Source organism: Phoxinus phoxinus (genome assembly GCF_949152265.1).
Source record: "Phoxinus phoxinus genome assembly, chromosome: 2".
In the NCBI taxonomy this organism is placed as follows: Eukaryota; Metazoa; Chordata; class Actinopteri; order Cypriniformes; family Leuciscidae; genus Phoxinus; species Phoxinus phoxinus.
The window spans coordinates 21,701,992-21,726,960 of record NC_136877.1 but is presented as its reverse complement, the minus strand read 5'-3'; the positions used below and the strand labels follow the sequence as shown (position 1 = coordinate 21,726,960).

Here is a 24,969-nt window from a genome sequence, read left to right as displayed (position 1 = left end):
AAAATACAATTTTACATATATGAGAGAATTATTTAGGAGAATGTTTAATTGTAGTGCTGCGTGCGTGCACTAGTATTTTGTTACTGGATAAGCTATACAATTATGAACATAGCTGAACTACTGCACCTACTACATAAATAGTTTTATTTTTAATCATTTTTTCCCCAACAATATATTTGTGAATGAGCACAGAGACACACTAGGTACCTGAGAGCATGTATGCAATAGATGCAGCGGGGCATGTTCTTCCTGTCGTAGATGTCTGTTGTCTCAGGATAGAAAATCTGACAGGGAGAGACAAGTATATGTATTTTGATGGAATTGAATACAGCATTGTTTCCAAACATGGCAAAGGAGATCAGAGGCAAGCTCTGTCATGTCAGTGACTGAAAAAAAGCCGTAGAAATGCTGCAAATGACAGAACCATGCAGACTCGTGTTCACCACCTACACTACTCACCTTAGGAAGGCCCTTATCTGTCATTGCATTCAGCCATTGGATGATATTGTCTGTGTGTCTGAAATGGAGCCCAGTGGCCTACAAATGGGACAAAGCAGCAACAGTGAATCCATACAGTACCTTCTGCTTTTTCCATATCGGTGCTTGTGAAAATGTTTTTTAACTTAAGTCTTACCTTGTAACGTGTTTGTTCGCGGTCATAGATCCTTTTGATAGAGACCACATTTGGAGCGAAGAAGTTTCCCAGCTTGGCCAGATACACACCGTTCCGCAGGCCCTCCTCCAGCTCGGTGGTGGGCGGAAGATCTTCATTTAAACACGCTTCAATCCATCTAAACACAAAGACACATGGCATTGTATTCAGCAAGGTAATGCACACTTTTGTACATGATGCAAGTTACTAAGTTACAACTACCTAAGCAATGCAAAAGTATGCTGTTATAAAAGAGACTGGCTGTAGAGTCATCGTGTTTCAGGCTTGCTCATTATAGTGTATTTGTACAGCTTGGCAGAGTTTTTAAACACATTTGAATACCTTTATATAGTTTAAACCTCTGGGGGATGTACTCAAATAGTCAAACCGGTACAAAAGGTTGCACTCATGTTATGAAAATAAGCACATTAGCACACCCTGTTCTCTTTTACATTTGTTATGAGGCTTTATTACAAGAGGGTTTTGTACAAATACCAACAAAATACCACATACCAACTGGTTATATCATGTGCATCACATTGAACACATTCTCCTGTACACTTCAACCTGCTGAAATTAACACAAAAACATTCCAAGGCGGCCAAGAAATGTTTTCAAACATTAACCACACAACCTGACAACATACTTCAAATATTGAACATCTGGTACAGATGTTAAAAACAAAAACTGAACTGAAATGGAGAACAACGTATCTTGCTCTGCTATGGTTGTCATCTACTTGCGGGTAAGATGGATGACGTAACAATAGATGATGATGCAAAGTACCTATGGGATTTACATGTCATTTACATAATGCTAGATGTCTGCTTTGCAAAGGCTAATTCTGTTTGTTCTAGAAAAGCAGCAGACTCGCTGTGTCCGTTTCTTAAAGGCATAGTTAATCAAAGATGAACTCATTTACTCAATTGTCATGATGCTTCAAAGCTGAATCACTTCAGAAGAAAGCAGAATGTGACTAGGGGAAAGTTTAGCTCCAAAAAGAAAAAAAAAAAAAAAAAATCATAAAAGTAATCCATACAACTCATACAATGTCATCCAAATAAAGCCATACAATATCTTTGTATAAGGAATTTACTTTTGCACTTTTTATAGTGGTGTTCTTTTGTACAAAGAGAACACAACTATAAAGAACAATAGCAAAGTACCAGAACATTTTCAACCAGTATCAAGATATATTTTCCGAGATTTTAGATTTGTTTTAGTCCAGATTAAAATGTGAAAATGCATAAGTCGGAAAACAAAAATAATGTCTGATAAACACCACAGTGAATACAAAAATTTAAATGGCTATTTGAAAACATCCAAATACTGTTTGACTTCCTTTCATGAACTTGTGGGCATCAGAAACCGAATGTTGCGCAGCACTGCTTTGTGTACAGGGGTAACCGGGTAGATGAAAAAAAAAGAAGCAAATGTTCATTATAAAAATCTAAACAATTTGGATAAGCTATAGGGCGATTCCATGCAAATGTCAACCTTGCCATGAAAAAATAAAGTTATTATCAAAATATCAAAACCCTTTCCAAGTTGTCCATTAGGGTCTGTATTTTATTGTATTGATGTGCTGTCATGTAAATTAAGGAAATTTCTGAGTTTATTCACCTCCGATAAGGTGTGCAGATACTAAAATTACTTTTTCAAACAAACATATTTAAAGCTTTAAAAAGAGGGATCAAAGACTCCTTTTTTTACACTTTATGTTGACAGTAAGCATTTTGCAGAAAGATGGGAGCATGACTGAGATATAAATACACCCACTTTGTTATAACTGCATTGTCCTTTAAATTTATAAAGACTATATTTAGGAAGTCACGACGCTTCAGTGTTGTTTCACGTCTGTAACAATTTAAAGAATAAGTTTATATTGTATAGTAATTATTATTACAATTAATTTGAAACTATGTACAAAGCCAAAATATGTCCATTCTAGTTATGATTGACAATTTATCTGAATTATTTGCTCTGAGAGGGAGTGTGAGTGAGTGAGTGAGTGAGTGAGTGAGTGAGTGAGTGAGTGAGTGAGTGAGTGAGTGAGTGAGTGAGTGAGTGAGTGAGTGAGTCTTTCTTTCTTTCCCACGCACGCCCTCTGTGGTCAAGAGCAGTTATTTCTGTGGTGATTGTAGATCTGCGATTTCTGGAAAAAATCTCTACTTTATTTGCAGTAATTGGTAAGTAGTTTGATATCTATATGTACATTTTAATTTAGAGAAAAAGTGTATAAATTACAAATATATATAATCGAACACACTGGCCATGGAACGGCTAATGAAAAAAGTCAGCTTTTAACTATTTTTTATTACAAAATATCAATGTGAATAACAGTAATTAATACAACAACCACTAATAACAAATAAATACTTTAACAAATAAAGAAAAAACAAAAAAATCAATTTATAATTATACATCTCATCCTACAGCGCAATGGCAAAAACTAATACTGAAAGACAATGTACATTCAGAGAGAAAAAAAGGAATAATGAAAATTTCAAGGAAAAGGAAAAGATAAGGAAAAAAGCAGAAAGACTAAGAAAGAAACACTATCAAACCAAGAGGCAGAAACAGTTAGGGAGCTTGCGAGACAAAGACAGGGAAAGGCTATTTCTGAAGAAGTCACAGGTTCCTGCTTCGCAGGAGTCTCCACAAAATTCACCTTTTATAACAACCACTAGGCAAGGCTGCAAAACGATCACTCCAAGCTTTACCTAGCAGCATCACTGTGCCTTCTTCAAGAGAAAAAGAATAATACCACAACTATGATCAAGTCAAGGAGTTCTATGAGAGAGATGACATCTCAAGGCAAGCACCGGGGATGAGGGATGTGCTCAGTCAGAGAGGGAGGAGTAAAAAAGAAAATCCAGAAACGACATTTAACAATGTCTATTCTAGAGGCCTACCGCGGCTTCAAGAGTGAACATCCAGACAGAGTTTATAATTGGGAAATCTAAATTTGCTGAGCTTCGACCATCTCATGTACTCCGGTGTACAGAATGATACTACAAGAAATGTTTGTCTGTGCCGTTATCATGAGAATCTTAAATTAGCCCAGGACTGTGTGCAACGTGTCATCCCAAGGCAAGCATTCCAGAGCACACAGGATTTTATTAAAGGTGTGGCCTGCAATCCAGACAGTCCTCACTGCATGTTAGGCCAGTGTGCTGAATGCAGGAGTGGAAAGCTGTTGGAAATCAGTGTTCTTAGTAACATCCCAGAGGAAGACAAACAAATTAAGGTGACCTGGTACACATGGGAAGCAACATGAGGGCTGCCAAATAAGGTCCAGAAGAGTGGCACACTAAGTGATGTCCTAGATTTTCTGAAGACAGCAGCTACACAATTTCTGCATCACTGTTTTTTGTGAAGAGAAAGCAAAGCACATTTTTCCAGGCCAAAAGAATGCAGTCAAAAACAGACAAGGAAACTGCGGTGCTGCAGGTAGATTTTGCAGAGAACTACACGGCTGCTTACCAAGATCAGATCCAGTCAGCATACTGGCGTCAGAAACAGGTCACAGTGTTTCCCTCTGTTCTGTGGTCTGATGGAGAACCAGTCATATGCCATAGTGAGGGACAGCTTGGACAACTCCGGTGTTTCTCGGACTTAATATTTAACTGTATTGGCTTTGGGACTGTCACTGGAGAGAGTGCTAAAGCTCCTCAGGTCGTATTTTTGGTGGAAAATGTGTAGAAATTATCATTCTTTCTAAATGTGATGTAAACACAGTCCTGTGACTACAAATAAACAGAAACAGATGCGACTGAATAAGTAAATGTGTCATCTTTCTTTTGAGTAATTACAGTAAATACTACTTTATTTCTGTGTGACTAATGTACAATCTTGACAGATAAATTCATTATTAGCCCAGCCGGGCCCATTAAAAGCACAGGCTGGCACTGGCCCGACAGTAGAAAAGCGGCTACTTAGGGGGACAAGTCTCCCCAATAAATAGAAATGGCCAAACTGCTGGTCTGCCTCAGCAGTATAAGCGCTCGTCAATGTCAAAATAATTGAGAGAGCCAATCAAATCAAAGCTGATTTGGAATATATGTTTACTTTATATTGTGTCAAAAGCTGCCGGGTAAACAAAGAAATTGGTCAAATTAGCCAATGGCGATTCTATTGCCACATGTGCATTTCGGTGTGATCTGTTCCATGAAAGTGAAAACGGGTATATCATTATTGCACTGCATGAACTGCAGCAACAGAAAGGCTCTTTAACTAATCTGTGAACGTCCACACACAGGACACACAGTCACAGCAGCAGCACAACAACCCTCCTTTCATTCCCTCTCTCATCTGAAAAACTGCAATGGTTCTTCATGACACACACACACACACACACACACACAGAGAGAATTCTATAAGAATTATAGAGAATTCTATAATTAACAGAAATTAAACTATTCATGAATTATACCACACAATATGGAGACATTTCAAATTTAATCCAATAAAAACAGCGACTGTAGCTGAGAAAGTGTAACAGTATCTACAACAACGGACTTCCTTTCAGTGACACAGGAAGACTAAAGCTGCACACAGTTCACAGGTCATTCCAATAGGAAGAGAAGAGATGAGAGTGAGCTCCTAAGGAAGAGAAAGGCTTCCCCCTCCGGTTTTGTAAATCCAAGAAAAATATTTAAGGGGTCATACCATGAGAACATTGAATCAACTTGTCCTCATATTTTCCTTGATCTTTTGAAATTAAAGTTTTAACTATGGCTAGATCATGGGTGTCCAGTCCCCCGAGAGTTCAGCTCCCAATCAAACACAACTGAACCAGCTAATAGAGGTCGGCATACTGGAATCTTCCAGGCAAACGCGTTGAGGCTAGTTGGAGCTAAACTCTGCAGGACAGTGGCCCTCGAGGACACCCCTGGACTAGATGATAAATTGAATATTAGAGACATTACTGCGATCATTTTCCTGACTGTATAAGATTAGGAAATATTGTGATGATTTTAAAAGTTAAGTCAAAGAGAGTAAGCCAAATTCACTTCCCTTTTTCCATCTCACGACTATATACATCTGCTTCAAACGCTCTCATATTTGTAAATATGACTTTAAAATGTTCCTTTTGTGTTCCCTTAGTAAACGGCAGTAAGTGGCCAGTGTCTATTTTTTTAACTCTTGATTTTGCAGTAAACAACTTGTACGGTGTAACATTAGGCTAACTGTTCTATATTTTTCACTTGGGAGGGGGAATATCACCTTTTTACAATTTTCAAGAGCAAATGCAAAAATATCTATATCCAACATCAGAAGTCGTCCTCTCCACAGTCCAAAAAGAAGATATTTAGATCTAAGAAGTCAGAAAAATTTACATTTTCCCTCCACATTGTCATGACAACGACATTGATTATTAATTTCTGTACCTGAAAACTACTGTTTAGATCTACCTGAAAAGCACGGTTTATTTTATTTGTATCTTTGCTCTATTGCACTTATTTGTGCTATTTCTTTTAGTTTGATTATTTGTTCTTCTTTTCTTTATTTTTGTTTGACAGTAGGCCTAGTCCTTTCCCCCTGAACATAACACATAATGAACCATACCGAAACGGTCACCCTAAAACCATGATACAAACCAAACCATGAGAAATTTGAACCGTTACACCCCTAAATTGTATTATTAAAGGATGGGGTAGTTAAAAACAACTGAATATTGGATAAGAAAACATCTGTAACCCATCAGTAAGCCCTGTTCCACATGTCATATGAGAAGAGGGCATTATATAGGAGTCTTATAAGGCACAGAATTGGATGTAACTTTTTTGTTGTTGTAGCTAAGATAGAGATAAGAATGGCCAGAAACAGTAAAGTAACTGTAACTGTAAAAAACAAAAACATAAGAATGGGGAAAACTAAACATAAATGGTGAAAAAAGGATAAATCACAGGATAAATAAACATTAATAACTGTGAATCACTTGTGTTATCAGTAAACATCTTTTTGAATGTGACTCAACGATTCTTAATGCATTAACAACACTTTTTTTTTTACCCCTTTGGTTCTTGAGCCGCCTCACATCTGCAGACCACAAACAGTCACTTCCTCACACATAAAAAAAAAAAAAAAACTTCAAAAGGCAAAGTCCTAGACAGTTACTCCACCAATCAAAGCACAGCACTGAACAAGGGGGAGGAGCCTTTAGAGAGAGTCCATAAAGCCACTGCTCCAGCAATTGAGTTAACAGGCAGTTACAATTCTGCTCATAAGTTTCCCCAGCAAAATCTGGATGTAAAAAAATTATAATCATAATATACATAAAATAAATAAATGTTTTTCTTTACATCAAATATTTTTTCTCAGTTATAAAGAAACTTACACAAATGATCCTTTGAAGGGTTAGAAGTTCCCTTAGCTTAGATATTAAGTGCATATTCAACCAAAATTTTAATTCTCTCATCATTTACACAAGTCTTTCGTTCATCTTTGAAATACAAATGAAGAGATTTTTATTGATTCCTGAAAGGTTTGTCCAGGTAACCAAAACTTAATTTCAAAAAGGTTATAAAGGGTTATAAACTAAAAGCTTCGCAAAATAGGCCTAAATCCATATGAACCAAGTAGTTCAAACAAAGTCTTGAGAAGCGATATGATTGCTTTATATGATAAACAGATTTAATTTAAGCTTATATTCACATGTAAACATACATGCATGCATGCAGACAGCACCCACTGTACAGTAAAAACAAAAGCTTGTGCGTGTAATGCGCTAGAATAAACCTCATTGATTCTTGTGAGTGTGTGATGCACAAAAAAAAAAACAATGGGTGTACATGAGTGCCATGTGTATGCATGCGTGTCGATCATTGTTTAAATTGAATCTATTCATTATAAAAAGTGCTTCTATCTCTTCACAAGACTTAGATTAAACTTCATCCCAGTCTGTAATAATGATAATGACGTCTATCACTATTTGGGATCTTTTAAGTTTTTTTTCCTGGACAAATAATGATCTCTCTCAGGTCTCAGGTCTCGATATTATCCTATCTAAATAAGGCAAAAACAGCGAAAATAAATCTTTAAAAGTAACTTGTGTTGTGTTTTGAAGATTAACCAAAGTCTGATGGATCTGGAAAGACATGAGGGGGAGTAAATTATGACCATTGTATTTGTTGTCATGCGTTTCCTCTCTAAGCAAATGTAGGCTTGGACTTTGACCGCAGTTAGATTAAGCAATTATATGTCTTCTAAAATGTCATGTAAACAACACTTTAGTTCATCTGAATCTCATACCAGTATTATTTTGACTAAGACTAGACCAAGAAAATGTGACTAGCTCAACTTTATCCAGAATATTCACACATAATTGGACAACAATTGGCCTTAGCAATGTTTGCTTGCTCCAAAAGACCACAAACTATGACCACATTCACCACAGCACATTTTTCTCACTATAAACAGAGTGTGCCATGAAACAACCGGCTGTACACCTTTCTCTGGACCAGTTCAGACGGGCAGAGAACAGGCAAATCAGTGGTGGAGCTTATCTGACCATATTGAAATATCTGACTAATATCTGAGAAAGGCACAGACACGCACGCCTTTTACCCAGCAGTATTTCATTGTGACAGCAAAAACTAAAAGAACTACATTTCGTCTCATAGAAGCATTAAAAATGCATCACAAAAAATTGGATTATGGCAGAAAGATAATGACATGAAAAGCCCTGGCACGAGAAGGAGAGCATTTCACAGCGTGCAGTAGCCAAATGCTCCATTACATGCTCAGCTGCAGAGGAGGAATTCAGTGCAGGACGACCTCCATGATCAGGTGCCGCAGACACGCACAAGCGGTCTCTCACTTCGAAGGCTGCGGCCTCGCATTTGTCAGCCGCATACATCATAAAGGTTGTCTTATTTAAGAACAGTAAGCATTATAATAAAATTGCCTGTTATTCCTAGTGAAGCATAAATTGTTGTAATTTCTCAATGACTTTAGAATGTAGGGGTCAGTTTACTGAAATGAATCCGTCTCGATGTATGCGGGCGACAAATGCGACCTACGGAGGATGCAGCCTACGAAATTAGACACAGTAACAGACTGAGCTGAATCACCTCTCAACAGGAAGCCGCTGTCTGAAACTCACTCACCCTGAAACACCCCTATGAACTGCTTCTTCTTTGCCAAATCTTCAACTCAGGGTTCCTACTTCCAACACATTTTCCATTTCAAAATTCCATACTTTTCCAGACTCAAAATTTCAGACCTCCTTCCAAACGATTTTACAGACCATATTTGGTTCGCACAGCATTATTTTCGGCAAATAGTACAGTAATCTGTAGATATTAGTATTTTTTTTCTTTCATTTTTCCATTGTTTTCTCAAAATTACAACATGCACTTGCATAATGTACCTGCATAAAGAAACCTTTATAACCTGCATATATTCACCTCTGACACATGACTTTGATGATGTAAATGCTGTTTGGTGATCATGCAACATGAAACCACTAAGTACAGTTTGAACTAGATGCTTGTTTGCTCCTTTATCTGTTGCTGGTTTGAGTGGCACATGCACATTCATTTAGTGAAGTTCAAAAGACACCCGTTTATGGTAAAGAACCAATTTAGTCAGTTGTGTTCGACAATCAAGAAATCACTAAACTTTTAAAGTGAAAACACTCTGCTTGTAGGGCTCGGTACTGACAAATTTCACGATTTGATTTAGATTCTCAAGCTTGCGATTCAATTCAATTACGATTTTGTTTAAATTCCATTTGATAGATTAATTGCGGTATATATCAGGTACAGTATGGCAAATATAAGGGGGAAAAAATTCTCAACTAATTCTGTAAACTATACAGGGAGCCCCAGTTGGTACATTACTATAATATTACAGGCTGTGGTGGTTTTCCAAAGTCAGCAACTCAGCAAAATAACTAAATTTAATACTGAGAGGCGGCTTTATGTGCACACACAGTGGGTGTGAGCACAAAATCTGTAGGAATTAACAAAATTATGCACAATACGCGCAATCCCCCGCCCAAATTCAAGCCCTGTAAAAGAAACAACATTCAACCGGCGCAAAAGAAACGAATGAGTGAGGGGAGGTTTGTGTGTAACTCGCTGTCGGACAGATAAGAGAGCGAGAAAGCACAACTGGTTTCGTGCATCTATTCTGCAGAAAATGAGTGTTGATAGCATTTCAGATATTTCAGTATCGGTATCGAAAAAAAAACATATTTCTGACAACACTACCTGTACTTAGTTTATTTCAGATGCCTTTTTAAAAGACTACAACTGAAAAATGTATATGCATGTATGTATAATATATATATACATACATACATACACACACACACACACACACACACACACACACAATTCAACCCGTCAAAGTGGCTAGGAGTGACTGTGACTGCGTTACATGCCACTGCTGAAATCCACCCGCATTTGGAGTGTTAATGTCAAGCCCGGATTATAACTTTTTAATGGCATAATAATTGTTTAAATAGTGGCTGTCATAATAAAATGGATTTATTCAAAGATACATTAAATATTGAAGAACATGTTAAGTAAAAATACAATGAATACTGGTATGCATATTTATATTTAGCAAAATGCTCCTCTCTAGAGTAAATTTTTCAAGCTGCCTAACAAGTTTATGGTCATTGAATGGCTTTGAGGTTAATGTAACATTACGTGACATATTATTTACAACATTCCAGGAGATTTACCAACCTGAAGGGTTCAGATCCAACCCTGAACCCTGATTGGATCTAAACTTGGCAGGAAGGTGATCTCCAGGAACAGGATTGGGCACCCCTGATTCACAAGTTGTTTTATTGACGTCTTTCCGCAGTTGAAACACTAATTGAGCGATTACATGGGACATGATACGGATTTCAGTAAGTAGTACTTTATCTTTTAACATTCCTTCTGATGTTTGTAAATGTTTATTTTGTGCTGTAACAAGTAGTAAAGCGCAGAGCGGTAGATATGATCCGTTCACACGCTCGCTGCGTTGCCACTTCGGATTTCTGCTCAATCCCAGAATGCTAGATCGGAGGGGAGAAAAAAAATATGATCCGATACCTATCCAACACAAACCATGGGAAAATCTAGCTTAAACCATCGCCTAAATGCTTGAATATTAGCATTTCCCTTGCTGCGAGAGTTAGCTAACTTACAGAATAGCAAGGTCAGCGGTGATGCCCTGATGCCCGCAAATTAGTTAAAATCTCCCGAAATCTAGCGCATGCAAGAACCCAACCAATCAATTGTCAGTGTCGGCGGGCTTTTATCTCTTCTCCCAAACCGAATTGATCAGAACCGTTTGTCAATCTTATTATTTATTTGGAATGTTATACATATTTATGTCTTTCAGAGCATTTTTGTTATTACTACTGTGGTTTGCACATAGCTGCACTGTGAGGGATAGTTTTGTATTTATTTGTTTACAATGCTGATGTTTAAATTGTTTTAACTTTAAACCTGTTGGTAGCTTTAAGTACTGAAGTACCTGTATTTTATTTTTTGTAGTGTTTGAATAAAGGGTGGCAGTCTTTCATAATCAACTGTTGTTGTGGACTATATACTGGAGAAGTATTTGTTCTCCATTTGAGTGAGACGTGTTTAAGTGCTTCCATATATTTTATTATTATTAGTAGTATTAATTCAAGAATAAAATAAAAATATCGGATTGATATCGGTAAATAGCCAAAGCTGCGGCATCGGTAGTGAAAAAATGGTATCGGGACATCCCTATATAAAAGTAGAGATGCACCGGTCAAGGTTTTTTTTTAAATTGCACACAAACTGCATTGCAATCATTTCCCAAAATGTAATTTGTAAATATTGCGAAGTCTGTAAACAGGATGTTAACAGGCCGGAGACTAGACACGTGGAAGACCGACGCAAGAAGGAGAACACCGACGGACGCACCAGCAGAGAAAATAAATACTAAAGCCACAACAAGCTCACTGTTCGCAATGCATCTCTGAAAATCCATCGCAATGCGCAATGCATCGTCTTCAGAAAAGTTGATGGCATTTCTTTTTTCTTACCTTTGTGCAATGCCTTTTATAAGTGCAGCGCTGCTTTGTATACAACGGTAACCGAGGAAACGCTATATAGCCAGGGCTCCAGACTAACTTTTTTCACTAGGAGCACAGTGGCCCCCAACTGAAAATTTTAGAAGCACAACCAGAAAATTTAGGGGCACACACCGTAAATCAACATGCTAACCAAATATTCACATTTTTACTAATTTACACTGTATTAAATACTTTGATAAGATGCAGAAATTACAATGTGCTGTTTTAAATTTCAGTGTCACATTTTACTGTGCACTTTTGAAGATGCAACAAGGTAAACCGACAGGACCAGCGCTGTCATGACAGAAGAAATATTTAAAAAATATATACCATCAGGGTCATGCCGATAGACAGACATCACGATGTTTAACCGGCATTAAGTACACAGTCTTGTACCTTTGGATTTTTGTCGGATTTTCAAAAAATGTTTGTCTTGAAATAAAAGTTTGTAGTGGTGTGATTCACATCATAGCTGATTGGCTTGGTTCACGACTTATAACTCTTTAACCAAGACTTTTTTTAAATCCCTATGGGAGAAATGAATGGGAAAAATACTTCCGGAACCAACGCAGTTGAAAAGGGGACCGCGATTGCACTGTTGTACTCCATTGGGTACAACAGTGTATACATCTGGGAACCGATACACTGGTCCCAAGAGGTATTTGGATCAAATAAATAATACAACACATTTCAAAAAAAAAGAAAAGAAAGAAAAAAAAAAAAAAAATCACAGAATTTAAGCACAATACACCACTGTGAAAAAAATACTCAACATACTCTTGCAGTCTGACACACACCCAAGTGCATACAGAAAGTCTCAAACCTGATTCTGAATTTAGTTCTTTCAATTTCTCTTTAGTTCTCTTGAATGGTCAAATGCAGGCAAACTTATGTCAATAGTATTCAAGTAATCAGAATTTAATTCATTTGTATCTCAGTATTATTGTATTTGCCCTGTTGTTTGTAATTGGCATCGTTGAACTTAGCTTAATAGATTGAAACAAAATAAGTTGAAACAAAAATAACAAAAATGTGAAATAAACAAGAAATTACTCAAATGACATACCATTTGTCATAATCACCCACCCTTAAACACGATTCACTTATTGGTAATCTTGATGACCAGAAAGTGTCCGCATACATTTGTCTTCATTTTGAACATTATTTGTAAAATCCAATCAAACTTCTGTTTGTTAAATATTTAGCTTGAAAAGCGATTGTACTATATTTCCCTAAAATATCAATGCAAGCATCACTTATTTTAGTTATCTAATGCAATGACATTTAATTGCTTAAAGTGCTTAAGTGTCCTCATATCCCACTTTTAGGGCCACATAAGCATTTGGAGTAGAGGAAATGGACCTTGCAGCCAACATCTCCAATTTCCCAAACATTAGAGACAAGCTTAGGCATCAAAATGGGTATGTGGTTTTAAAACGAACAGTCTCCCCTTCCTCACTTTAGTGTGTGACAATGGACTTAGTGTGTGCTGCTTTCATTGGTATCACAGCTGTGACCCAGGGGTCAAGAGATCCTGTACAGTATTTCTGTTTCAAGAGAAAAAGTCATTCACGGAGAGGACAAATAATCTCACCCCCACATATTCTCACAGAAAATGTTGGATGAAGCAACTCTTAGAAGTCTAAAACCAAATATGTATCAAATACATAAACTAAAGTAACTTCAGATTGTCAGGTCAAACAGTCATCATAAAAACACTGACTAAGGCTAATTTTTGAAGCCAGAGCCAAGTGGACGCTGCCATTTTCCTGGGAAGAGCACCTGTGAAGGGCTTGAGGGAAAAAAAGCAGTGGGTAATGAAGGGTGGAGCAGACAAACACAGGGGTGTGGGCTCTTTCCTGTCCAAACAAGGGAGAGGCTGTCTAATGTGTGAGTGAATGAGAGCCGTACTAAAGCAAATCACATAATGAACAATGACCTCATGCTTCTGTATAATTATATAACGTAGCAGAAGTTCTGCAGTATTTGGTATTTCGCAGTAGTGAAGTGTCATTGGTTCCCCTCGCTGACACCAAAAGCATTCATTTTCTCTCCATCCACTGCTGGCATTTACCGCCTCACCGCCATTGCCAGGTGATTTACAGGTACTTACCAGCAGCTTAAACAGAAGATCGCCCCGCCTACATTTCTACAGAAAAGCAAAAATGCTCTCAGATTCATTTGGGATCAGGAGGACTCCAGAATTGAAACTAAAGCATGCCTAAATATTCCTACCCTACTGCAAATAATAATTTTTCTAGATCTAGTCTAAATTATTTTCCGAGGCAAATTAACTGCCTGCCACATATGCTGTCCATAGAGTTCAACGTCACAATGAAATGGAAGTAGCAACAAATACATACACCCTGAGTGGAGATTCAGCTAACTAAATGATTGAGCATAGAGAGAAGTCTGTCATTTTCACCGGATCTAGTATGCTGATTAACAGTATACTATGAGGTCAACTAATAAAACATAGCTATGCATGCATGGATGAAAGGTTCACAATAAGATCTAGATGCATTTAAAAAAATAGATTACATTTTCATTTCATGTCAACTTTAAGGTGCATAACATTGCGTTTAAATATTTTTTAAAAAGATATAAACAATGGGCAGCGTAATGCACAGTTCTCCACATCCTCTGTATTGTTACAATTATTAGGCCTACAGCTCTATTCCCTAAAGACAGCCAAGGTTTCTCTACCTCACTCTGAGAACATATTTAAAACCGCCTGTAGCTCAACAGGAAATTGCATTAAAGTGTTTTTTGTTTTTTGTAATAAGAGGAACAGGCCACTGTTTTTATGAGTGAATTTAATAAAACATTTGGAGAGACAAGCAAACTATCATTAAACCTGAGCTTTCACAGTCTGCTTTAATTTTACCATTTGTGGGGGGGGGAATTGTGGAAAATAGCTAGGCCTATTTTCCAACCTATTCAGTTCTCAGTATTTTGTGGTGGTAGTTTAAGAAGCACAGAGAGCAGCCTAAATGCCATTCACACTGGCAGTGATCTGCAGCAAAAGTGAATTATTTTCAAGGAAAGCTGCCGATTTCCGAGACGTGAGCAACAGCACCTGTGGCGTGATGTGGGCCTGTCCAGCAATGCGGCAGAGTTGACAAAAGTTTAACTTTAGAGATGCACAATATTATTGAAATGTCATCGGTATCGGCCAATAAAGGCTTAAAATGTCACGTGGTCTGACATGAAAAGATTATAACAATACATGCCTTGACGATTAGACAACTTGATTATACGTCTGCATAACTGGTGTGCAAGGAGTGCTAGTGATAAGATCAGCTGTGGTGTCATTCTTGAAGTGAAAATTGTGATTAGATTCACTCTTTCGGATTGCCACCTTGAACTTGATGATAGCTGCTTTGACTCCCGGGAAGAAGCCTACAGTGAGGGCTCTGCAAAACAAAAGTGCGCATCGAGGGTGCATATCGGAAACCTAAAATGACAAATGGTACACCCTACGGACTCCTGGACATCACAATCATGTGTACTGTACATGGCGGCCATTTTAAGTCCACAACACTAAGCATCCAACAACTCTTTCAGTCTTTGTTTAAAAACATTTTCTCTGAAAGTTCGAGTTATAATAGTTTGCAAGAAGCGATTATAAACACAACAAGGCTATGAAAGTGCACTATTGAGTAGATGAGTTTACCTGTTCGGTTGATGACATTTAATGTCCTATAGTCCCATTTAGCCACTTGCTAGCAATTGCCTTTTACAAGACAAGTAAAGGCTTTCATTTGTTTAATATATATAAAAATCGGTCTTTGTCAGGTGACGTCACACTCGCGATACACGAAGTGCATTATGGGCGTAACCGCCATTTGTAAGGTATCGATGCTGGGGTATTCTGATGTTGGAGAATTGTGTTTTTCATTCTTTTTTCAAACTAAAACATCCTTAACATGACATTATCATCATCATCAATACAGCAAACCTATCTTTGCTATTACTACTGTGTCCTTCGGTGGGAATGTAAATAAATCCTGTACACAGCCGTTTATGAAATGTCCATGGGCTTTAAGAGATTTATAGTTTTTTAATTGTTCACTGGTATATGCGCTTATACCATAAACAAGATAGTTGACAATGTCCAAGTATGAGGATGAGGAAAACAATTCGCGATCAGCACTCCAACTCACTGCAGTTAGCTCATATATGGATCTATGTTCTGAATGGATGACAATTTCTCCAAATAACGGTACCTGCCATATTTATCGAGTTTATTGCGGTACGACCTTTTCTCAGTTTTCTTGTGCTTCTCCAGTTTTGCGAGTTATTTACTTGTTTTCTCTACTATTGTAATCTCTTCAATGCTCACAGTCAGTAGCGATACCTCAAAAATGGCGGCGCGGTGACGTCACACACAACAAACCCACGTGTCTGACAAAGAGCGATTGTCTGAATGCGCGAGGATGACGCACGAGCAGTCTGCAGATGGCAGTGGGAAATCCTTATTTACCTTTTGAATGTTGAATGTTGAGCGCGTTATTAACTTTTGAATAAAAGCTGACGCGGGACAAAATGCCCGATTTCCCAACGCGTTGAACTGAGCAATGCCATTGTGCCATTTTAATAGGCTACTTTTAAACGCATATAGCTCAGTAATGTCAGTTTTATGTAGCGTATTTGCTGAGAGGGGGCGGGATTTTTGTTGGGAAAGTCCGGGGAGAGACGCACACGTCGATTAGACTGGATAAACACATGCAGCGTCTTAATTGTTAAGAAAATGAAACAAAATGAATAAATCAAGCCTTTATTACAAAACACTAGGCTATATCATACAGCATTCTGAAAAATGCGCACCCCTAGTTCCTCCGTCTATGGCCCATGACGCAATGAGCATTTACTATAGCTACTTTTAAAAACGCGGGTCAGGAAGCGGGTCGGGTACAATATTTTCTTCTTTTTTTTTGCGGTCCGAGTGGCGGGCGGGTTAGTTGAAAATGTCGGTCGGGTGCGGGTTGTTTATACATTGACCCGCGCATCACTGCTGTGCACGCAGTGGTGCTTGGGCACGAGACATGAAGGCATCTGATTGGTTCTTTACATTCGCACCGAATGGCAGTGATTGGTCAGAGTTTTTACTGTCCTACAGCTGCTACAGAGGTCAGATTTTTTTCATTCCTTTTTCTGAACACATAATGTATTGACTACTATCAGAATGGAAGGACCATTTCACCCAGTATAAAAAAAAATGTTTCTGAACAGGATTACCAACCCTAGCTTTAATCGCGGTATTCAACATCCACAACTGGAGGATGGAGGACGCCGTGATTGGAGCTGTGTTCAACACAGCCCTAATCACGGCGTCCTCCATCCTCCAGTTGTGTGTGTTGAGGGTTTCGTGATAACAGAGATGGAATGTATGAGATTAAACCTTCCACGACAACTTGCAGTGCTACAATCATATCATCAAGGGTGAGAAAAGAACACCAAGAACACAATGGCAATGTGTTCAGCCAATCAACATACACTTACATCAATAGTAGATCCTATTGTGCTCGTGCACGGCTGCACGCAAAGTCGAGGCTGAAGAAGCCAGCGTCTATCAATGAACAAGAGAAATTGAACACTGTTGAGTCAATCCCCAAGAGGAGGAGGAGGATTAGGGCAGGGAATACCATCGTGTTTATTCCAAGACACGGCTTCTTCTTCAGCTCCGACTTCGCATGCAGCCGTGCAAGAGCACAAAACCTCACAACACCCAGCCCCTGTCGGTGATTGGTTGGAACACTATTTATTTTGGTTTTGAGTGGTTGGTGAAACCAATTGTTTTTGTCTGCAGATCTCGGAGCCTAGGCTGCCTACAGAGACGCTTTTTTTTAACAGGCTGCTAATGGGGCGGGCAGCTAGCGAATCGTTAGAAAAGATTAGATGAATGTAATCATTTATGTTTGGGCCTGAAATCGCTGATACAACCTTTAAGGTCTGAACTGACCTGGCACTGAACTGATTTAAGCATGTTTTGCTTTAAGAAAGATGCTTTAATAGCCATAAAAGAGATCTATATTTCCAAGGGAAAAAAGGAAAGCATGTAACAAACTACATGCGTGATACTAGCATAACATACATACTACTATGCAACATAACAGAGGAATCTGGTATAGGCTACACCTTCACAAAGTTATGAGAGGGGCGGGTGTAGTTTAGAAAGGACCAGTTCTAAAGGGCTGAACCAAATATTCACACATCCCAGTATGAATGCCAGTAAATAGCAGCGGTGAACCATACAACTGTGTTGAGACATACATAGACCACAGGTTACATTCTCACAATACTCTCACTGCATCCTTCCTCAGCAATCTCTTCTCAACATTTACAGTACAAAAACCTATAATTAACAGCAGGCAAAATGGGAGGTTTGTATTACACTCCAAAAAAAGACAGCAAGCTGCCAGTAGACCTCATCATGACAGCTGGTTTCCCATAGAGAAGATGCTTTGCACTTCAGCCGAGTAATGATGTAAGGTCAATGACAAATAAGAGTGTCAACGATACAGGAAAATTCTTAGAAATTCCAAATTCTTAGAAATGTACTCCTCCATATTGCTTTGAAAAACATTTCAAGAAAACTTTACTTTCGCTTTAAAAGTGGGGGAAAAAACAAAAAAGAATCTGACCTGCTAGGTAATCAAAAATGGCTGACTCCCCCCACAAGGTACCGTAATGCATGCAACTCTACGTGCAAAACTGTGACCTTGTGCCCTGACCTTCATGCATCTTCTTGACCTTGCTTACAGAAATTGTTACAGCAGGTCTCCTTCTGTTGAGCTCATACTGTTTAAATTTCCAGAAGACATCATTCACTCTTAGAACCACATTGTCTTGAAGAATCCTTTAATGCTGAAATGGTTCTTTGTGTTACAGTTTAGGGTTCTTTTCTTTATACCCTCACTTAAAAAAAAAAGTGAGCTATAATACTATGGAAGTCAGTATCAACTGTCTGGTTACCTACATTCTTCAAAATATCTAACAGACAAAGAAACTCAAACAGGTTCTTTATAACATCATTAGGGTTCTATAGCACTTTCAAAGCATGGTTCTTAATGGAAACTTTTAAAAAGGGTTCTATTTAACACCAAAAAGGGTTATGCTATTGTTCCAAAGAACCTATTCTAGAACTGATTAGAACCAAATGAGTGCTCAAGAGTGCAAAATAAGGTGGTTCCTAGATAGTCACAGATGGAAATAAGAATGGATAAAGTAAGTGCAGAATTTGCATTACATAGCTCAGAGACAAACGCAATTCACTTGAGCAAATCGTCATACAGAGCAGGCTTTCATGCTTTAAAGTAAACTGTGGTATGGAAATAAACCAAAGATAAAAGCTCGTTTGGAAATATCAGCACAGCGGTATTCTAACAACTAACACAAATTCACAAGCTTTTGCTTTCAGACACTGCATATAAACCTGCAAAAATCTCATACCACAGATCGCCGTACGTCACACTCGCTGCAAGCTCCAAGAATTCCAGAGATCAAGCCCGAGGGCAAATACTGTCAGCTCAACAAGGTCTGAGAAAGAAACTTTCTCTCGTCCTCCAGGCAAAAGCCTGATGGATGACGTCAAGAATAGCAACAATTTGGAGTTTTAGTTGATTTATTAAAGTGCAGGCGCACTGTAAATTTCGGATGCCACCGCAGGACAAATGAGGACACCTGAAGAGGGTATAAACAGCAGTATAAATGACTTTGACCTTATCTGCTCACTTATGTATACAGTGGAGTTTCTTTCTCTCCCACTATGTCACGCACTCATTCCCTCAATGAGACACCGGAACCAGTCTCTATGACAACCTCATGTTGCCACAGTTACAAAGTGAGATACTGAAATCAACAGGGACTGACTCACTTCCTCTTGCACCACTGATGTGTCTTTGTGCATGTAATGAATGCAATGACAGGCCATAATCTCCAAAAGATCCCTAAAAATATAGATATACAGCTGATTAGAGACTTAAATAAACTTCTACTTGGGCTGTAGCTCCTCACACACCTTTTGCGGTATCTCAGAATGTGTGGTTTGATGGAGGGGAGCCATTTCTTATCCAAGCCACCTAACTGGACCTAGAAATAATCTAGAATGCTTAACCGCACAGAAACACCCTGAGGCAAACACTACTCAAATTTACCTATAGAGGGTTTTCACCAACACCACGTTCTGGCCGGTAACCCGGATGCGCGGCCATTATGTAGGCACTTAGATGTAAACAACGGCATGGATTGCACTGTTTATGTACTACCGAACACATTTTTACACTAATAAACCATGGAAAAAACACGTGGAAGCTGCAAAATCATATAGAGAAGGACATAGTAAGCAGGAAAGAGCGCAAAATTTTGACAAACTAAAGTTAATATGTGGTAAAGATCCGAACAAGCTAACGTTAGCTTCTCTAGCCCTTACTGCAATTATTCCTTCTATTTCTTAACCCGACGTAGGCTACGTTCAGATTGTTAGTCCAAAAAAGCACATGAAATCCATTTCAAGCTACATCAATATGTGGTTTGAAATCCTATTCAAATCAAATATCAGGACATCAGCTTCAGTCTGAACGCTCTGATGAAAATGTACAAATCTGCCCGACCATTCAAAAGGTTAATGTCAGTAAAAAGTAGGGGTTTTTTTATTAAGAAATTAACTTTTATTCAGCAAGGATGCATTAAGTTCATCAAAATTGGCAGTAAAGACATTCGTAATATTACAAAAGATTTCCAAATCACATGCTGCCCTTTTGAACTTTCTATTCATCAAAAAATCCTAGAAAAGCTATCATGGTTTGCAAATAAATATAAACAGCAGCACAACTGCGGTTTATATCGATTCAACATCGTTGATGCTAAAAATCCACCTCCAACTCTTCAACAGTAGTATTATGCACTCAGATCTCACTTCCACACACTCCTTGAAAACCTGTTTTAATTTAAAAGGACAATTCACCCAAACATTTTAATTCTGTCCTTATTTTCTCACCCTTATGTCATTGCAAACCTGTTTGACCTTCCATTTGCATTACACAAAAGAAGATACTTTCAACTTATTTTGTACATAAAATGAAAATCTTTAGGGTTCAATTAAGTTTTGGACCCCAATGGCTTTCACTGTTTGGACAAAAACAACTGACTGCTGTCTATCTCTTTATGGAGAGTCTGACTTATTTAGAAATTCACTGTAGTAGCCAGATCTTGCTGAGAGATGCATATAGAAACCCAAAATCATGTGACAAGTATTCATCCCTGAGACATTAAATAACCACCAACTGAAAGCTAAGCTGCTTTTTAACCGTAATGTTAACCGCCATGAAGTAGCACAACTGCCGAGGGGCTGAAATGGAGATTTGGACTCTTACCGTTTAGCCTCCTCCAAGTGGCACAGGTACTCATAGGCCATGTTCTGCTGACGCCGCTCATCCATCTCCTCAGCAGTGAGCCGCTCCACACCATCCAGGACAGCTAAAATGAGGGGGGATACATACGAAACATGAGAATGAAACACACTTACAGTGTACTTTTCAAAAGTTTGGGGTCAGTAAGACTTTTTTTTTCTTTTGAAAGAAGAAATGTTTCATGAGCAGCAAATCAGCATATTAGAGTGATTTCTGAAGGATCATGTGACACAGACTAGAGTACCAGTAATGACACTGAAAATTAACATTTTAAAATAACAGCCTTTGTTCAATAAGATAACCTAGTGTGTGGGAGTACACCCTAAATCACGAGTCTAATTTAATAGTAAGAAACTATACCCGGCCTACAGGATGAATAAAAATGACTACATGACACTTGTAAATTCATTTATATATATCTTACATACTGTAACTTACATAATCACTTCTTAAATACAGTCACCCTCAAACGGTTAGAATAAAATGTAAGTAAACTGCTCCATTCTAACCAAACCGTTTCAGCAGTTAATGCAAACTTTGTAATATATATAACATGTCTTATTATGAGACTGACCTCTGTGATTATACCACATACTGAAATAATTTAATGGGGTTTAACGTCATGTGCAAAAAGAAGATAAATCGAATTATTAATGGCCGTATACTTCAGAAAGAATCAATAAGGAGGACACTTTGGAAATACAAATTCGTCTGTAAAAGACCTTAGTCAGGACAGACACCATCCTGAATTTTATGCAAATGAAAATGACACGGTAAGGGATAGATGTACAATTTTTTACAGTCTATCATGTAATTTTCAAAACTGTTTCATGGAGTTTTTTTCGACTGAAAGCGTTTCTTTAGAAAGATGAACAATAGGCATGTTGTTAAACACAACAGGACAATCTATTGCACACACTGTACTTCTATCCCTACCAAAATTTTAATATGGCCTGAGATTTGAAAAGCTTCTAATTTCGGTCTCTAGAGCCGTACAGGAACATTCAAAATGGTCTGAACTGTTATGATCCACTTTTGGACCCATTTGATGCTTTAGATGCATTTGTAGATCAAACCTCCGTTGGAAAATAAACATTAAGGGAATAAATCAGGCTGCAAGGCTCGAACTCTGAAAACAGCTTTCGTCTGAGGGGATTCACATCCCTAGCAGTCAGAGCGAGTAGATCCTAAATTGTGAATATTAAACTTTAAATGAGAGTGAGTGAACCATAACAGTATTGCAGTCTTAGATTTTTAATTATTAAACCTCAAAACAATCCTTTGCCCTGCAACAAACTGCAAAGAAACCCAATTCAAAATGATGATTGCATGTTCAGACGTGAACAGATCTACGACGAGGCTAATCTTAAGGTACTATGTCACTCATTACATTCTTCAGTGACTGTTTTAGGCACAAAAGGTTTTCCAAAAACAAGACTATTAATGGCATTTTTCCATTGCATACAGATTTTTTTTTTAAAGTCTAGAAGATAATAAAATCACATGATTCAACCACCAAATAATTGTTCAGAGCTAAATAGACTCAAGCCTCCTTTGAACTGTTAAGTTACCCTACCTTTAAGTAAGTAATAACTAGCTTGCAACAAGAAAACATGTCAAATCTGGCATTTCATTTGTGAACCAATCTGATTCTTCTGAACGAATCATTCTCATTCATTTCCATGCACTGAAGTCTCTCCCTTTTTAAGTGCCTTCAAAGACTAATATTACAACCCCATAGCATTCGAGAACGGGCTGTGAAAGAGGGGGCATATTTATAGCTGAAACAAACTACTTGCCGAATAGAAGTCTTACTTTGAGCGAGTCAGTGTGCTCAGACTGAATGAGAGTGTGAAACTCAGTTTGTGGATAAACAAAATGAACTCCAACATCTACATTAACAAAAAATGTTGTTTGTTCAGTTTATCATGCAAGTCAATCCTTCACAGAAGAAGAAAAGGAGGCTGAATAATTCTGAATGTTTAAAAGTTACTAGTGATGACCAATGACCATGCAGAAATAAAGTCACCAAGTACATCACTAAGGCCAGGTTTCACAGACAGGGCTTAGACTTAACTAGGGTTAGGCCTGAATTCAATTAGGCAATTTAAGTAGCTTTTAAAGACGTGCCCTAAAAATAAAGAAAAGAAAAACATTACTCTCTTGTTACAAAACAATGGCACTGACATATTTTAAGATGTCAGTGCAAATTGTTTCCAGTTAAAACAGCTAGCCTAACTGAACGGGGGTTAAACTCCCATCTACTTTATTTACTATAGGCCTAACTTTAATACCTTTTTAAACTTTGATTAAAATCGTGCAGTTTATTTAAACCCTTGTTTCAATTCAGTCAACCAAGTTTTTTTTTTTTTTTAACGAATCGATGAGTGAATGATTCAATGACTCGCTCATAACACACAAAAAGAGTCGTCTCCACCCACCGCCATTAAGCCCCACTGAATGAATCAGTGAGAGAATCTAAATGAATCCTTATTTAAATTGATTCAAAAGATTCAGGTGAGGTGAATTGAATTTCTCAATGTCAAGGATACTTCCTTGGCAGGACGCGTCCTTCCAAGTCATTTCCTTCAGAGGCTAGGCGAGGATCCTCTTTAGGATTCGAGAGAACACGTAAATGGAACATTCTAGCAAGTGCACGTCCTTGCGTCCGTTAGTGAAACCCCGCGAACTCTAACGCGAAGCGGTCTTGAATAAACCTAAAAGGGTTGTATTCGCTTTAAAAACTGGCTCGCTATACATTATCCCGCTTACATGGCTGCCTACCTAACAAAATAAATCAATAATAATAAATCAATAATTTGAGACAAAATATTGATTTCAAAAGGAGTTTATTGATTTAAAAATGATTGTATTGCCTGAGTGAACAGAACTGCGTCCATAGCAACATTCTAGCTGTTAAAACACATGCAATGGTAAAATATGTGAAATGCCGGTGACGGCAAACAAGCTAACAATTGTTAAAATGACAGGTTAGCCATAACGTAATTTGTATAATTTGTAATATCAATACGGTAGTAATTTGTACTGGCATTTAAACGTTAAACTTTACTTATATGACGGTTATAACAAATGTATGGTAACGTAAATATAGCCTACTTGCATTTAAAAGCATATTGCTCCGACTCCGCTAACATCCGACATTTTGTATTTTTTTTTAAAACAAGATAGCAAAGCTGCGCGCATAGGATTGTGGGCGATTTGATAGCGCGAAGAGCGCGAAGTCTACACATATGCACACTTTCCTGTATATGGGATATTTTCCGAACGAAGGACTCCGCCCTTGGTTGAAATTCTGAGGATCCTCGACATTGGAACAGTCCTTCGACGGATGTCGATGACGTAGCATCCTCGAAATTCCGGCTTCCGAGGATCCTTCCTTGACATTGAGAAACGGCGAGAATCTAAATGAATCCTTATTTAAATTGATTCAAAAGATTCAGGTGAGGTGAATCACACCACTAAAGCGAAATAATATATATTTCAAGATTAGAAAGGTGAGTGGTTTCGCAGAGTTGTCAGCTAGTGAAACAGATCATTGAAACGGTATTAGTACCAGAAATAGTTAACCGCCTTTGCGGCAGCAAAATAACTCCATAATTAGTCAGCTTGGTTTGACTTGAGTGGAAATAAATAGCAGCGCGCGATATAAAGACGAACTCGTTTGAGTCACTGGTAGGTTAGTGACGTCCAACCTTCATTGGTGCGTTATGTTGATTGGTTTTCTGCTTGTAATAAAGACAACACTCATTAATGAGAGAGAGCTTCGTTAGGCTAGATAGATCCAAACCACTGACTAACTTAATAAAACTGCTTTTCCAAACGGT

General features: G+C 38.0%; 1 protein-coding gene across 1 annotated transcript in view; it reads right to left on the bottom strand.

Moving 5' to 3' along the window:
- iqgap1 (IQ motif containing GTPase activating protein 1) overlaps positions 1–24,969 on the bottom strand; it is a 49,745-nt gene that overhangs the window by 24,157 nt on the left and 619 nt on the right. Inside the window, exons 2-5 of the mRNA XM_079637580.1 lie at positions 21,089–21,191; positions 635–791; positions 460–537; positions 208–284 (exon numbers count right to left, since the gene is read on the bottom strand). Of these exons, the coding sequence (XP_079493706.1) occupies positions 208–284; positions 460–537; positions 635–791; positions 21,089–21,191 (415 nt within the window). The remainder of the gene's footprint in view (positions 1–207; positions 285–459; positions 538–634; positions 792–21,088; positions 21,192–24,969) is intronic.